This window comes from Lathyrus oleraceus, chromosome 2, assembly GCF_024323335.1.
Source record: "Lathyrus oleraceus cultivar Zhongwan6 chromosome 2, CAAS_Psat_ZW6_1.0, whole genome shotgun sequence".
Lineage (NCBI taxonomy): Eukaryota > Viridiplantae > Streptophyta > Magnoliopsida > Fabales > Fabaceae > Lathyrus > Lathyrus oleraceus.
Genome location: NC_066580.1, coordinates 356,633,256 through 356,646,603, shown reverse-complemented (window position 1 = coordinate 356,646,603; position 13,348 = coordinate 356,633,256). Strand labels below are relative to the sequence as shown.

Below are 13,348 nucleotides of genomic sequence, written 5' to 3'. Positions count from 1 at the left end.
TTAGGTTTTTAATATGTGGTTGATGAGAGTACTATATTTGTTTGCAAGTGATGGATTGCAAGTGCAGAAAATTATTTGGGGTTCGAGATTTGTGTTCTTATATAATCATATAACTAAATTTTTATTTTATTTATCTAATTTTTATTTTATTTTATATCAGAAACAAATAAATGAAAAAGTCATAGAGAATATATTGCATTCAACATTTGATCTTCCTCAAGATCAACGAAACGAGGATCCCCAACAACTGCTCTTCTCCAAGAGATCAAACATTTGTTCTCCACCGACAACGATGACGATGAAGAATAATATTTTTACTTTAATATTATGTGTAAACAATATAATATTTTGTGTAAATAATGTAGTCTGTAAAAAAATTAGTTTCTTAATATCCTGTGTAAATAATGTAATGAGTATTTATATATGTATATTACCCCCTCAGTTTTATTGTAAAATTGAGAGGTATATGATACTAGTTTAGAAAATTTTAAAAAGCTATTGTTGGGGTTACAATCCCATGACCATTTAAACTAATCCATCAGTTATTTTTAAATCGATGAGTAACGCTCCCACTTTTCATGTCATCATTCGTTACATCGACATATAAAAATAATACACAGCCAACAAAAATGAACTGTATCAGTCTCAAAAACCTAATAAAAACAACAATAACATGGAAGCAACATTAACGAAGACCACAATACTCACAACAACAATAACAACAACAACGAAAACAACAACAACAATAAGAACGGAAATAACAAAAACAACAAACAACAACAATAGTAATGGAGAATTGTACATACCGGAAATATGATGAGAGATGATCATTGTCTTTTAATACACTATCTCTTACTTTGTGCTAATATTTTTATATGATTTATTACATTATTTTAATTTTTTTAATATGTATTTGAAAGTTAAGTTGAGTTCTGCTTATTTTCTAAATAAGTGCTTATTTTCTGAACAAATAGTTATTTACACCTTCTCGATGTACAGGTCATAACTTGAGCTACGAGAATCAGATTGACGCGTTCTAATATGTGTTGGAAATCTGCGAGGATAAGCTACAAGGTTTATCTTGAAGTCAAAAGAAAATTCAAAGTGAAAAAATGTCGAATGTATAGTTTTAAGTTTAGACATAAGAAAATACTTAGTTTTTGGGACAGTTTTGTATTTTTTCGGGTCGGTTGCTGTTAGACCCGAATTCCCTTGCTCTATTTTAAAAAATTAGTAGTTTTAGAATTCATAATTAAGCATTCAATGAAATAAGAAATATGGATTACAAATTCTATGGAGAGCTAATTTCCAAAGAGTTGATCTGCTGTATTCGATTTCCACTTTGAGTTTTTTATAAATTTCAGTTTAATTTTGATTTATTTTCAATTATTCCTATAAACTTGTTTTCTTAATTCGTTTGCTTTCATTTGCTTAATTTGATCACTGCTTATATGATATAGTTGATTACATTTGATGGTTTGTATGATCATTAACTATAATCACGTTAGAGTAGCTTTTGCGTTATCGCGTTTGATAAAGTCGTGTTAGCTTAATTCGCAACTACAAAAATAGGAACATACATAATATAATACCTATTGCGCTTGTCAATGGATATTGCAATTGAATATGACAGAATCCGCTAAGGGACTGGAATTATAAGAATCAATGATAACTCAGATATCGACACAATAGATTATCTTATTTATCAAATTTTCTTTTACCTTAATTATCTTCGATTCATGTTCTGAACCTTAAAATCCCCCTTTTCTTCATTCGTTTGGTTATAACATTCAAGAGTCCTTGTAATACGACATTCGAGTGTCGTTTCCGTTTTACTACTCTTTTAAACTCATTTTTGACTCGTGTGCGACATCATATCAAATTGGCGTTGTTGTCGGGGACTCTCTATTTATTTTAGCCAATTTTGGAATCATAGTTTAGAGTCTTGTTAGATTTTTTTTTTGTTGTTGATTTGAGGGTTGCATTATTATGGTAAGTATCCCAATCAATCAGGTGACTCTCAAAGATACTATTTTGAATTGCTTCAATTTTTTATCTTCAGAAAATCATAAACAAATCAACAAACATTACTCCCTTTGAAGAGACTTCTAAGGGATTTCGACCCTTAAAATCGCAAATTCATCATTTTTCTATTTTCTTTGAATTTGTTTCTATATTTTCAAAAACATCCAAAATGTTGTAGATTTGTTATTTTATTTGATTTGATTTTTAGTCATGTTTTCATCATTTTTAGATTTTAGTTTAATCGCTTTTCCATTTTTTCATTCTTTTTCTCGATAGGGACATTATTGGTATTTTCATAATATGGTCTATTGCAGTGCTTTCTAATTTGATTTTATTCTGATTTGTTTCTCATTAGTGATAGTGATTTTATTAAATTATATATTAATTTGATAATTACATCATGACTGATCAAATTAGAACCTTAAGAGAATTTGTTTCACCTGATTCTCTTTTTGCTGATTACTCTTTTGTCTGATTTTGATTAGACTTATACTTGTGATGTTTGTATTGATAGTCACTTATGTTCAGTTTGTGTTGAAATTGAAGCTGCTTTACAAGATGATAATTCTTTTGATATTTAATATGAGATTTCTACTGACAAAGTTGATGTTGCAAATGTAAATGTAGCTCTTACTTCCAAAAAAATCATCCATTGGACAACCACCTGTATTAGAGCTAAAGGCACTCCCTATTTTTTTAGAATTTAATGAAAATTTGCCTATAATAATTTCATCTAAACTTGAAATTTGAAGAAGAACAACAGTTGTCACAATTATTGCAGGAACATAAGAAGCAAATTGGATGGACCATGACTGAGATTGCTGATATTAGATCGTCCATTCGTATGCATAAAATCTTACTTGAAGATGGATAAAAAGTAGTGAGGAAGCCCCAAAGGAGACCTAATCCCTTGATTTGGGATGTTATAAAAAAACAAGATCTATATTGCACCAAAGTACAAAGAGAATATCATTTTCACTTGCCCATTAAACACTTTTACCTATAGAAGAATGTTCTTTGATCTTGGAATAAAAATTGAAAACACTGATAAAATTATCAAATTCAATGGACACTGCCTCAAGCTATTCCATGAGAGACCCACATTGGAAGAGGAACCTGTAGAAGAGATCTCAATGAGAAAGGCTATTTATTCAGTCATTTATCCGCCTTGACTCCTCGGGTGTGTTCTTTCCTCTCTCTCCTCTCTGTTATTTTATGCTTGTTTATTTCAATGAGGAAAATGTGTTTTTAAGTATGAGGGAAGGATGTATTTTGATTTTCTTGTTTTATTTTCTTCATTTAATTTCTATTTTTGTTTTCCTAAAATAAATTATGCATGCTTTTTCGTTGGTTTTTAGGGTGGTAAGCGTAAGTAATTTCTCCATTCTCTTGACTAAAGATTCATGATGTGATGTGCGTGATTTGATGTGCATTCTTAGTATATAAGTAAGACTAAATTTTGAATTGTGCATCATTTGTGGTAGATTATTAAACTTTGTGAGATTTTGAGCCTAATAATGGATAACATTAAAAACAATCCATCTCTTTATTTCTTGTGTGAATTCACTCATGTCTGTTAGTCTCTAGAACTTGATCTGACTTTGTTTGAAACTATTTTATTACTTGTGCACACTGATATGATAAAGGCAAGTCGTTTGTGTTTTATTTTTTTAGCCAATTAGCCAATTTATCCCATTTAGCCTATTTATCCCATTTTTGTTTATAACTCATTACAAGCTTAAAAGTGAAAAACAATGTTATCACCTTATTCAAAGGGTTAAAAAAGTCTTGTTTGTAGTTGTGTGGGGTTGAATAATTATAGTTGTGGTATTTCATTCAAAAGTTGGTAGAAAATAGAAAATTGAAAAAATTGAAAAAGAAGAAAAAAAAGGGAAAAATGATGACAATACATATTCCTTCTGGAGAAAAAAGAATAAAAAAAGAGAAAAAGGAAGAAAAATAGCTGAAAGATTATTGTTTGAAAGTGAATAAAGCTTTATTGAGTTCAACACCCACAGTTTCTTTCAATTTTCTTTTGACCCTTTGAATTTTTGCCTAATACCCCTTATAATCTATCTCACATTTACCTTGGTCAAGTTACAACTCGAATAAATCTCCTTTTGATCTTTGTGTGTAAACAGACAACCTAAACAATTGAGAGTTGAGAGGATTTTATCATGTGAGGATCATGCTTCTTATGATATGCTCTTTAGTGAATTGTCATCTTATCTGTTTTGACTTTCACAAAAAATTGCTCACCAACACCATATTTCTTGAAGCTTATAATTGAGATTTTACTTGCACTCTTGTGTAATTGGAATTTTACTTACAACCTTGTGATTTTGAAGGTCTTTGAATTTTCATGCTCTATTTTGTTCTTATCTTTCTGCTTTGAATTTTAACTTTAGAATTTTACTCGGAGTGCAAAAGTCTAAATATGGGGGAATTTGATCAGTGTATTTTAACACATTATCTCTTACTTTGTGCTAAGACTTTTATATGACTTCTCACTTTATTTTAATTGTTTTAATAGGTTTTTGAAAGTTAAGTTAAGTTCTGCTTATATTCTGAATAAGTTCTAATTTTCTGAATAAACAATTATTTCCACATTTTCGTTGTGCAGGTTATAACTTGAGCAACGAGAATCAAATTTTTGTTTTCTAATTTGCATTGAAAACCCGCGTGGATAACCTACAAGTTTTAAGTTGAAGTCAAAAGCTGATTCAGAGTGAAGAAGGTTCGAATAATTAGTTTTAACTCTAGACTTTAAAAAATACTTAGTTTTTGGGTCAGTTTTGTATTTTTTTCGAGTCAGTTGTTGTTAGGCCCGAATTCCCTTGCTCTATTTAAACAAATGAGTAGTTTTAGGATTCATAATTCATCATTCATGAAATAAGAAATAGGGTTTACGAATTCTATGGAGACCTAATTACCAAAGAGTTAATCTGTTGTATTCGGATTCCACTTTGAGGTTTTTATAATTTCGGTTTAATTTTGATTTCTTTTCAATTCCTCCTATAAAATCGTTTGCTTAATTTGATTGCTACTTATAGGATAAAGTTGATTAAATTTAATTGTTTGTATGCTCCTTAACTATAATCACGTTAGCGTAGCTTTTGCGTTATTGCGTTTGATAAAGTCATGTTTGCTTAATTCGTGACGACTTAAATGTTTGCTTAATTCAAAAATTATAAACACACATAATATAATACCTATTGCGCTTGTCGCTAGATATTGTAATCGAATATGACCGAATTTGCTAGGGAACTGGAATTTTAACCTTGACTTCTCAACCCTCTTTGATTTGGACATCATTCTACCCTCACTTACTCTTCTCGAGACACTTAATTCTTCACGATATCAGTAATCTTCAAATCTTTCACCTCTGAAAATTCTTAGGATCTCATAGTGGTTTGGACTTCATCCAAAGTAATAGTACATTTCTTACCATAAAGGATGACATCCTTTAAGTGCTCAAAGGTTCTAGGTAATGAGCTCAACAAAGTAGAGTCTTATCCTCATCTTAAATCTTCACCTCAATATTCTCTAGATCATCAATTATCTTGTGAAACTATGTCCATTGTTTCACAATGGATTTGTATTTTACCATACATAATGAGTAGAGTTATTATTTCAACACAACTTGTGAGTCAAAGACTTGGTCATATACAATGATTCAAGTTATGCCCACATTGAAACATCGGTCTTCTCCTTGGAAACTTCCCCTATAAATTTATCCCCAGGGCACAAGATAATGTTACCTCCAACCTTATCCACCATTTTGATATTCTCTGCTTCTTTTAGGCGTGCAGACTTTGATGTCTTACCCTTCAATGCTTGAACGCACTTATCTTGATCAAAATTCTTTGTTAAGATAGAAAATCGGAATTTAACTCCTTCTTAGCATAAGTGTTTTGAGGCATGTAACCACATTGAATCAACTATCACAAACTTCTTGCACAAGTTTACTTTCGCTCAATCGTTAGAGAGGTATTCTTCATGTAACCTCTCTTAACTCTTTCAAAACACAAAACATCGTATTCAAATTTTTTTGAGGAGCAATGTTTTGAGAAACTTCGATAGTTTTCGAGTGAATAGATGATCTTATTTGCTTCGAAAAAATCTCAAGACTTCGACATAATGTCTAAAAAAACGTTTTTATGTTAAAAAGTTGTTATTATTTTAATATTTATGTATAATTTTTTCTTATTTTAATATCACAAATGAGTATTGCACTTCAATATATTAGTATTACATTACACTTTCACTTTGACAATAATTTTTTATCAACAAATAATCACAAATTGTGAAGATTATTAAGAGTCTCATATAAGATACTATATGATCTAAACATATCTTTATAAGTGGATGCAATTCTCAATCTATAATAAATTTTACAGAATTGAATTAGGCCAATCGAAAATTTTAACACAAATTATAAATTAAGTTAGTATTTCTTTCTAGTGAATAATATTTTTATTTTAGTAACATGGTTATTTTGGCTTATTTTATTTATTTATTAACTATTACAAATATTCACGCTGTAGATACCATTACATCCTCTTTATTATTCAATAGTTAACTATTTTATGCTGAAAAGTTTTTTTTTGTATGAGAATTTTTGTTTTGTTTATATTAGTGTTTTATTTATAAAGAAAATAGTGACATTAGTTTTAACTAAAAAATCGTAACAAAACATTATTGTTTAAACCCATTTTTTTTCTAAATAATTTAATTTTTTTAATTAATAAATCATTTTTAATTGTAAAGTTGATTTGAATCTTTTTTTTTTGACCTTGTAATAGATTGATTTGAATATTTCAACTAAATAATGATTTGATTTGATTGATTTTTTAAGATATGTTTTAATAGGAAAGCCGTTAACATCTAAGTCTAAAAGTTTTGCTATAAATAAGAGGTGAAGAATTTATTGAAGTTATTTGAATTGAAGTTATGGCATCTGAAGCTGAAGTTTTCGAACATTTTTCTGTATACGACATAATAACAAGAGTTAGAGACATGGCATCTGAAGCTGAAGCTTCTGAACTTTCCTGTTTGTTTGAAAGAATGATAAGAACTAATGACATGTCTTTGTTCTTTCCATTCATGCTTCGTCTTTATGCTTTGTCAACTCGAAGAAACAGCGACGACCCAGATCAAGAATCATCCAGTAACGAAGATTCCAACCGTCAAAGAATCATCTTGGTGAGCCCTTCTACACAACGTATTATTCTAATCAACGATGTTTCAAGTCTTGAAGCTTTGTTTCAAGAACATGGAAGCACTAGAGAGAATGGTCAACATCCAGCTTCAACAAAGTCAATAGAAACAATGAAAAAAGTTGAAATTGTTGAAGGTGAAGAACATAGAGAGTGTGTTGTTTGTTTGGAAGAATTTGAGGTTGGTGAAGTTGTTAAAGAAATGCCTTGTAAGCATTGGTTTCATGGGAATTGTATTGACAAGTGGTTAAGGATTCATGGATCTTGTCCTGTTTGTAGGTATCAGATGCCTATTCATGAGGAACAAGAAAAATAAGTTTGGTACTGATTCAAATGATTCTTCATCTAACCCTAGAAATGATCATGACTTTGAGAATTATTCTTTATTTTTATTTATTTTGTTAGAATATTGGTTTTCAATTTATTGAGGAATATTTATAGCCTCAAATGAACAAATTTGTACTTATATGTGACAATAAATAATGATCTTTTGTTTACTTATTTTATAACTATTTTGAATATGATGATATGTGTAAATACTATGAATAAAAAATATGTGTAAAAGATTAATTATTATATACTATCAGTGTAAAAAAATTTACAACGTCAATATATCCCAATCATCCGTTTATATTACTTTACATATAATTATAATAAAAGTCAAACTTTTCTAACAAATCAACGGTTGTAATTAACTCACAGTTTAAAATATGTTTACAATTCAATTAAATTCAATTAAAAATTAAAAACTAGAAGCTAATTTTGACAAATTTTAAATTTTGAATGATAAAAATTGACAATGTACACATTACTATTACACAATACCAAATACTCTCTTTTACATTAATTACATTATGCTTAATAATTAGACAAAAGTGTAAATAACATAATACACAATTTTAGAGTCTAACACAATTTTTTTTAAATAATCATATTTTTTAAACTAAATTCTGAAATAACCATTTTAAAAAAAAAATTACTGAAATAATCACATTTTCAAACAGATGCGCTAGTTGATCTGGTGCATCCATTTAATTTGAAGAGGAGGTGCCACTAATGTTAGCACATGCTTTCAAAGTATTGCATGGAGGCGCCAACAACCATGTCACATGTGGTTTATGCATTGGTGTATGCGCCAATTCATCTGGTGCATACACCTTAAGATTTTTTATTTTATTTTTAATGATTTATTTAATAATTAATTAAATAAAATATTAAAAAAAATTATTTATGTTATAATAACAATTACATGGAATTGACCAAAAATTCAATGACCGGCCCGACCGAAACGTCCCCTTGTTCCACATCCAGGTGTGTTAGTCTGTCTTTGAGGTCTCCCACGATTTTCCTGAGGTGTTTGGGATCTTTGAGTGCTGACCTGATCCAATGGTGGCTGGTGTGAAGGTCCGGTGGAAGGTCCAGCGGTGTTTGATAGATGTGTCATCATTTGTTCCCATTAGTCGGGGGTTTTGGCCAACAATGCTTCCGTAATGTAGTTTGGTGCCCATGTTGTCGTAGTTGGGTCGATATAGTTGGGTGAATTGTGGACGGTATAGTTGCCCGAATTGGGATATTGAATCGTTTTGGAAATGAAGCAATGGTTCTTGGGGTGTACTATAGTTAAACAATGGTTGTGTTGTGGTGATGAGATGGTTGGGTGGTAATTGGTGGGGGGCTACGATGAAGTGAATCGTATGAATCATCTAGGCTATAGACTGTTGTGGTGGTTGCGTATGGTTGTTGGTGGGTAGGGTTTAATTCTTGGTTTTGAGGTTAGGTGTGTGGCATGAATGGATTGCGAGGTTGGGTGTTTGGCATGAATGGGTTGCAAAGTTGGGTGTTTAGTTGTTGGGTGTATATGGTAGGGTGATGGTGTGAGGTTGGTTGTTGGGTTTGGGGTGGTTTGATATTGGTGTTGGACGGGGACTTGTTGTTGGGCGTATGATGACGAAGCTAGTTGGCATGGATCAATCGAATACATTGGCTTAGACACAAATTGTTACGTTGTAACCAATCTAGACCATGCCATACATTGTTGAATTGGTCTAGCACCATGTATGACTGGTTCGTTTAAGATGTGTTATCGTCGATTCCTCCAATGACGACATATCTCTTTTGCGAAGTCTCTCTAGTCGAAATAATCTCATTGGGAATCGACTCTTTTTTTATGTCAATCTCCCAAACACGTCGGAGGTTCTGGAATTTGTTGTTGCATGCCGAATTGCAGTTTTACCCGGTCCCTCGGGTGCATGTCCACAGTAGTGAACCGGATAATTGGTGTCTTTACTGTCCAAACTGCAGCATCATCATGGTTAACCTGATGATCAAGACCCAGATATGACCTCCAGATAAACTGTACAATAATATGACATGATTAGATGATAAATAATTTGATAAGTATTTTTAAATTAAAATAGAGTTGTGTAGGAGTATTACATCGTCTGGTCCAATGTGATCCAATAGATTGCGATAGACTACTATAACGTGTTTCAGACACCTATTGTTGTTCATCCCTCTAACTGACCACCTTGATCAAAAACAATTGAAAAATATTATTTACAGTTAATTGTAATATAAATTCTAATTAATTATATGGTAAAGATTTAAACTTACTTTGTTGCAAACGGGAATATGAATGACTTCTCGTTTACCGGGGCGAGTGACGACATTCTTGACGAACCCCATGCTTGTAGCAAATACGCGCATGAATAAAAAGTGCAAGTATTTTTTTTTTGGCATTTTTACACATCACACTATATAAATGGGCCAAAATAGCTGAACCCGAATTATATGTGATTACCTTATTTATGTTGCGTAACAACAGTAAATACATAATATTTACCATATTACCAATACTTTCGGGAAATAAAAAATTATCAAATAAAATCATAATATAACACCGAGCTTTAATTATTTTTTCGTACTCGGTAGATTCTTCAGTCAATGTTATACTCACATAATATTGTTTGAGATATCTTAAATTAATATCTTGCCCCCTAGCTTGACCGGATGTCTCTCCCGCCGCTTGGTCGTCACACAAAGGGGCACCCAATAATTCATTACAGACAGAATTATCCTAGTTAACTCTACCATTCACGGCCTTACCATCGATACATAGACCCAACAACATGTAGACGTCCTCAAGTGTGACGGTACACTCACCAAAAAGAAGGGGAAATGTGTGGGTCTCAGGTCTCCATCTCTCCAACAAAGCAATAATAAATTTGTAGTCAACCGAGTAAAAGACTATGTTGAGGAAATTTCCAAAACCACATCCTCTAATATATGGTTCTATCAAAGGATCGTGAGATACATATTCATGTACACGACATTGAAATCGTTTTGGGTCCTAATAAAACATAATTAAGAAATAAAATAAGAAGAAGTAATATACAATAAAAACATAAATAAGAAAGAAATACAAAATAAATACGAAATAAGTAAAAAGAAGTAATAACATACAAATGTCGAGATATTTTCGATTGTTTCTCGGTGTTCATCATCCATAGTCAATAGAGACATAATGTTGTAGAGGTTGAGTGTTGCAGAGGTTGAGCATGGTAAACATGGAGTGTTGTTGAGGTTGATTGTTAGTGTTGCAGATGATGAGATGTTGTGAGTTGATGCCCTATTTATAGATGAGTAAGTGTTGAATAGGTTGAATAGGTACGCAACATGTGAAGCATTGGATTGGGTGCATGCATGTGAGAAGAGTGTAGGTGCCTAAGGCTATGGCGCATGCTTGCTTTATGACATGCATGGTCACATGCGCCAAGGCCAATGGCGCATGCATGTCTTTTTTTGCATGAAAGGAAGAGGCGCCAAAGGCTTGGGCGCATACCTTGCTTTATGCGCCATTGGAATGGGCACCTTCCTTGGATTATTAGGGCACAGATTCCTTGTGAGACTCCTTGTATGCAGGCGCATGCTTTATGTGTAGAGATTCCTACCAGGCGCAAGAATTGTATTATCTTGTCTTTGCATAGATTCTTTGCATTGCATTGTCTTGTCTTTGCAGATGAATTGCGTGATCAGTGCATACACCGTTTACCCTATTTAATTGCATGTGAATAACATATCAATCCATTCACCATTAGTAGAAACACTAAAGTTACACTTAAAAAAATGTCTTCCTCACCACATTACATGATCAGTGCCCATATCGAAGGTGAAATATTTAAGCATCAACAACTCGGTTTTTGTTTTCGTAACACAGAAGTTACTCGGTTTACAATAAATCGACGATCAAATTTTTCACATCTGAAACAAAGAATAGAAAAGAAATTGCAGTGTAGTCTTGTGGGCCAAATCATCTATAAAAATATGGTGTGGTTTGCATACAACCAAGTAAAGTTTTATCAGAAGAAGATTTGAGATGATGATGATGTTCATCATATGTTTGTCAGTCACGAATAATCTGGGTACAACGATATAGAGTTGTAAATATTACCACAACAACAACAACAAGTGTCTTAGTTCATTGATCAGTCACAAGTGTTTTATGAAATTGATGACGATGAACAAGTTGAGGTCAATGTGATAGATGAGGAAGAAGAAGAAGCCGAGATTTTGGTTGATTCAATGGTGGACGATGATGAAGAAGAGGAGCCATTACCAGCTAGTCATGTATATTGTCCACCTCAACACATGACAAGCTTGAGTTTTGGTTCCGACGAACCTTCATCAAATATATTTTACAATCCTTATGTGCAAATAAAAGGATCTTTGAAAGAAGGAGACACATTTTTCACAAAAGAAGATTGTGTAAAAGTTATTAAAAAGTTTCACATGGAACTATCAACTGATTACATAGTTGATAGAACTAAGGCATTGAGGTACAAAATTTATTGTAGAAACGAGCACTGCCTTTTCAGGTTGTCAGCTGATTCTTGGGAGATTGGACCCATGGGTCCAGTTCACACATGCATGCTCACGAACCCCATGCAAGACCGTCGGAAATTTAGTTCTTAGTTAATATGCGATGAAATTTTGTCTGTCAATAGTAACAAGCCATCGTTAAAGGTGAGTATAATAATCTCGTATATTGCAGGACAATACAACTATACTCCATCATATAGGAAGACTTGGATAGCTAGGACAAAGGTGGTTGAAAAAGTGTATGACAATTGGGAGGAGTCTTACAAACAACTTCCAAAATACATGTTGGCTCTTAAACAATATGCTCCATGGACTATTGTCAAGTTGGAAACGTTGTCAGCATATACGCCAGACGAGACTTGTGCTATCGGAAATGGAATATTCCACGTCTCTTCTGGGCGTATCAACCATGCATCAAAGTTTTTTATTTCTGTAAACCTATTATACAAATTGATGGTACATGATTGTACGGGAAATATAAAGGAACGTTACTGATGGTAGTGGCACAAGATGGAAACAACAACATTTTTCAAATCTCCTTTGCCCTTGTTGAAGGGGAGACTGCTGAGGAATGGAGTTTTTTCCTAAGAAATCTCTAATTGCACGTTGCTCCTCAACCTAACTTATGTTTGATCTCCGACCGACACCCTTCAATAGTCAGTGCATACAAAAACATTGATAATGGTTGGCAGGATCCTTTGTCGACACATGTATTCTACATTAGACATATCGCTCAGAATTTTATGCGGGAGATCAAAGACAAAATGTTGCGGAAGAAGGTTGCCAACGCAGGTTACACATTATCAGAACCTTCTTTCAAATACTACTGCAAAGAAATAAGATTGTCAAACACAGATGCAATACGGTGGATCGATAGTATTCCATTGGAGAAGTGAACTAGGGCATACAACAACGGTCAATGTTGGGGCCACATGACAAAAAATCTTATGGAATCAATGAACTCTATCTTCAAAGGCATCCGAAACCTACATATAACCGCTTTGGTGCAGGCAACATATTTCAGGCTAGGGGTGATGTTTGAGACCACACATTCCAAATGGAGTTCAGTGTTGTAATCTGGGTAGTTATTCAGTGATGCTTCAATGAAATACATTAGACATGAAGTTGCCAAAGCAAACACACACGTGGTCACGGTGTTTGACCGTACTAAAGGTTGGTATAGTGTTGTTGGGTCCATGGATCACAATGAAGGCATGTCGATGGGA

At 32.7% G+C, this 13,348-nt stretch overlaps 1 protein-coding gene across 1 annotated transcript; it reads left to right on the top strand.

The window, feature by feature from the left end:
* Positions 1–6,983: 6,983 nt before the first annotated feature.
* LOC127121427 (E3 ubiquitin-protein ligase MPSR1-like) lies at positions 6,984–7,577 on the top strand. The gene has a single exon (XM_051051922.1). The coding sequence runs from the start codon at positions 7,045–7,047 to the stop codon at positions 7,558–7,560; it is 516 nt and encodes a 171-aa protein (XP_050907879.1). The 5' UTR covers positions 6,984–7,044; the 3' UTR covers positions 7,561–7,577.
* The last annotated feature ends 5,771 nt before the right edge of the window (positions 7,578–13,348 follow it).

Excerpts from the sequence above, each read along its gene's own strand:
- LOC127121427 (XM_051051922.1), top strand. The coding sequence starts at position 7,045 with ATGGCATCTGAAGCTGAAGCTTCTGAACTTTCCTGTTTGTTTGAAAGA.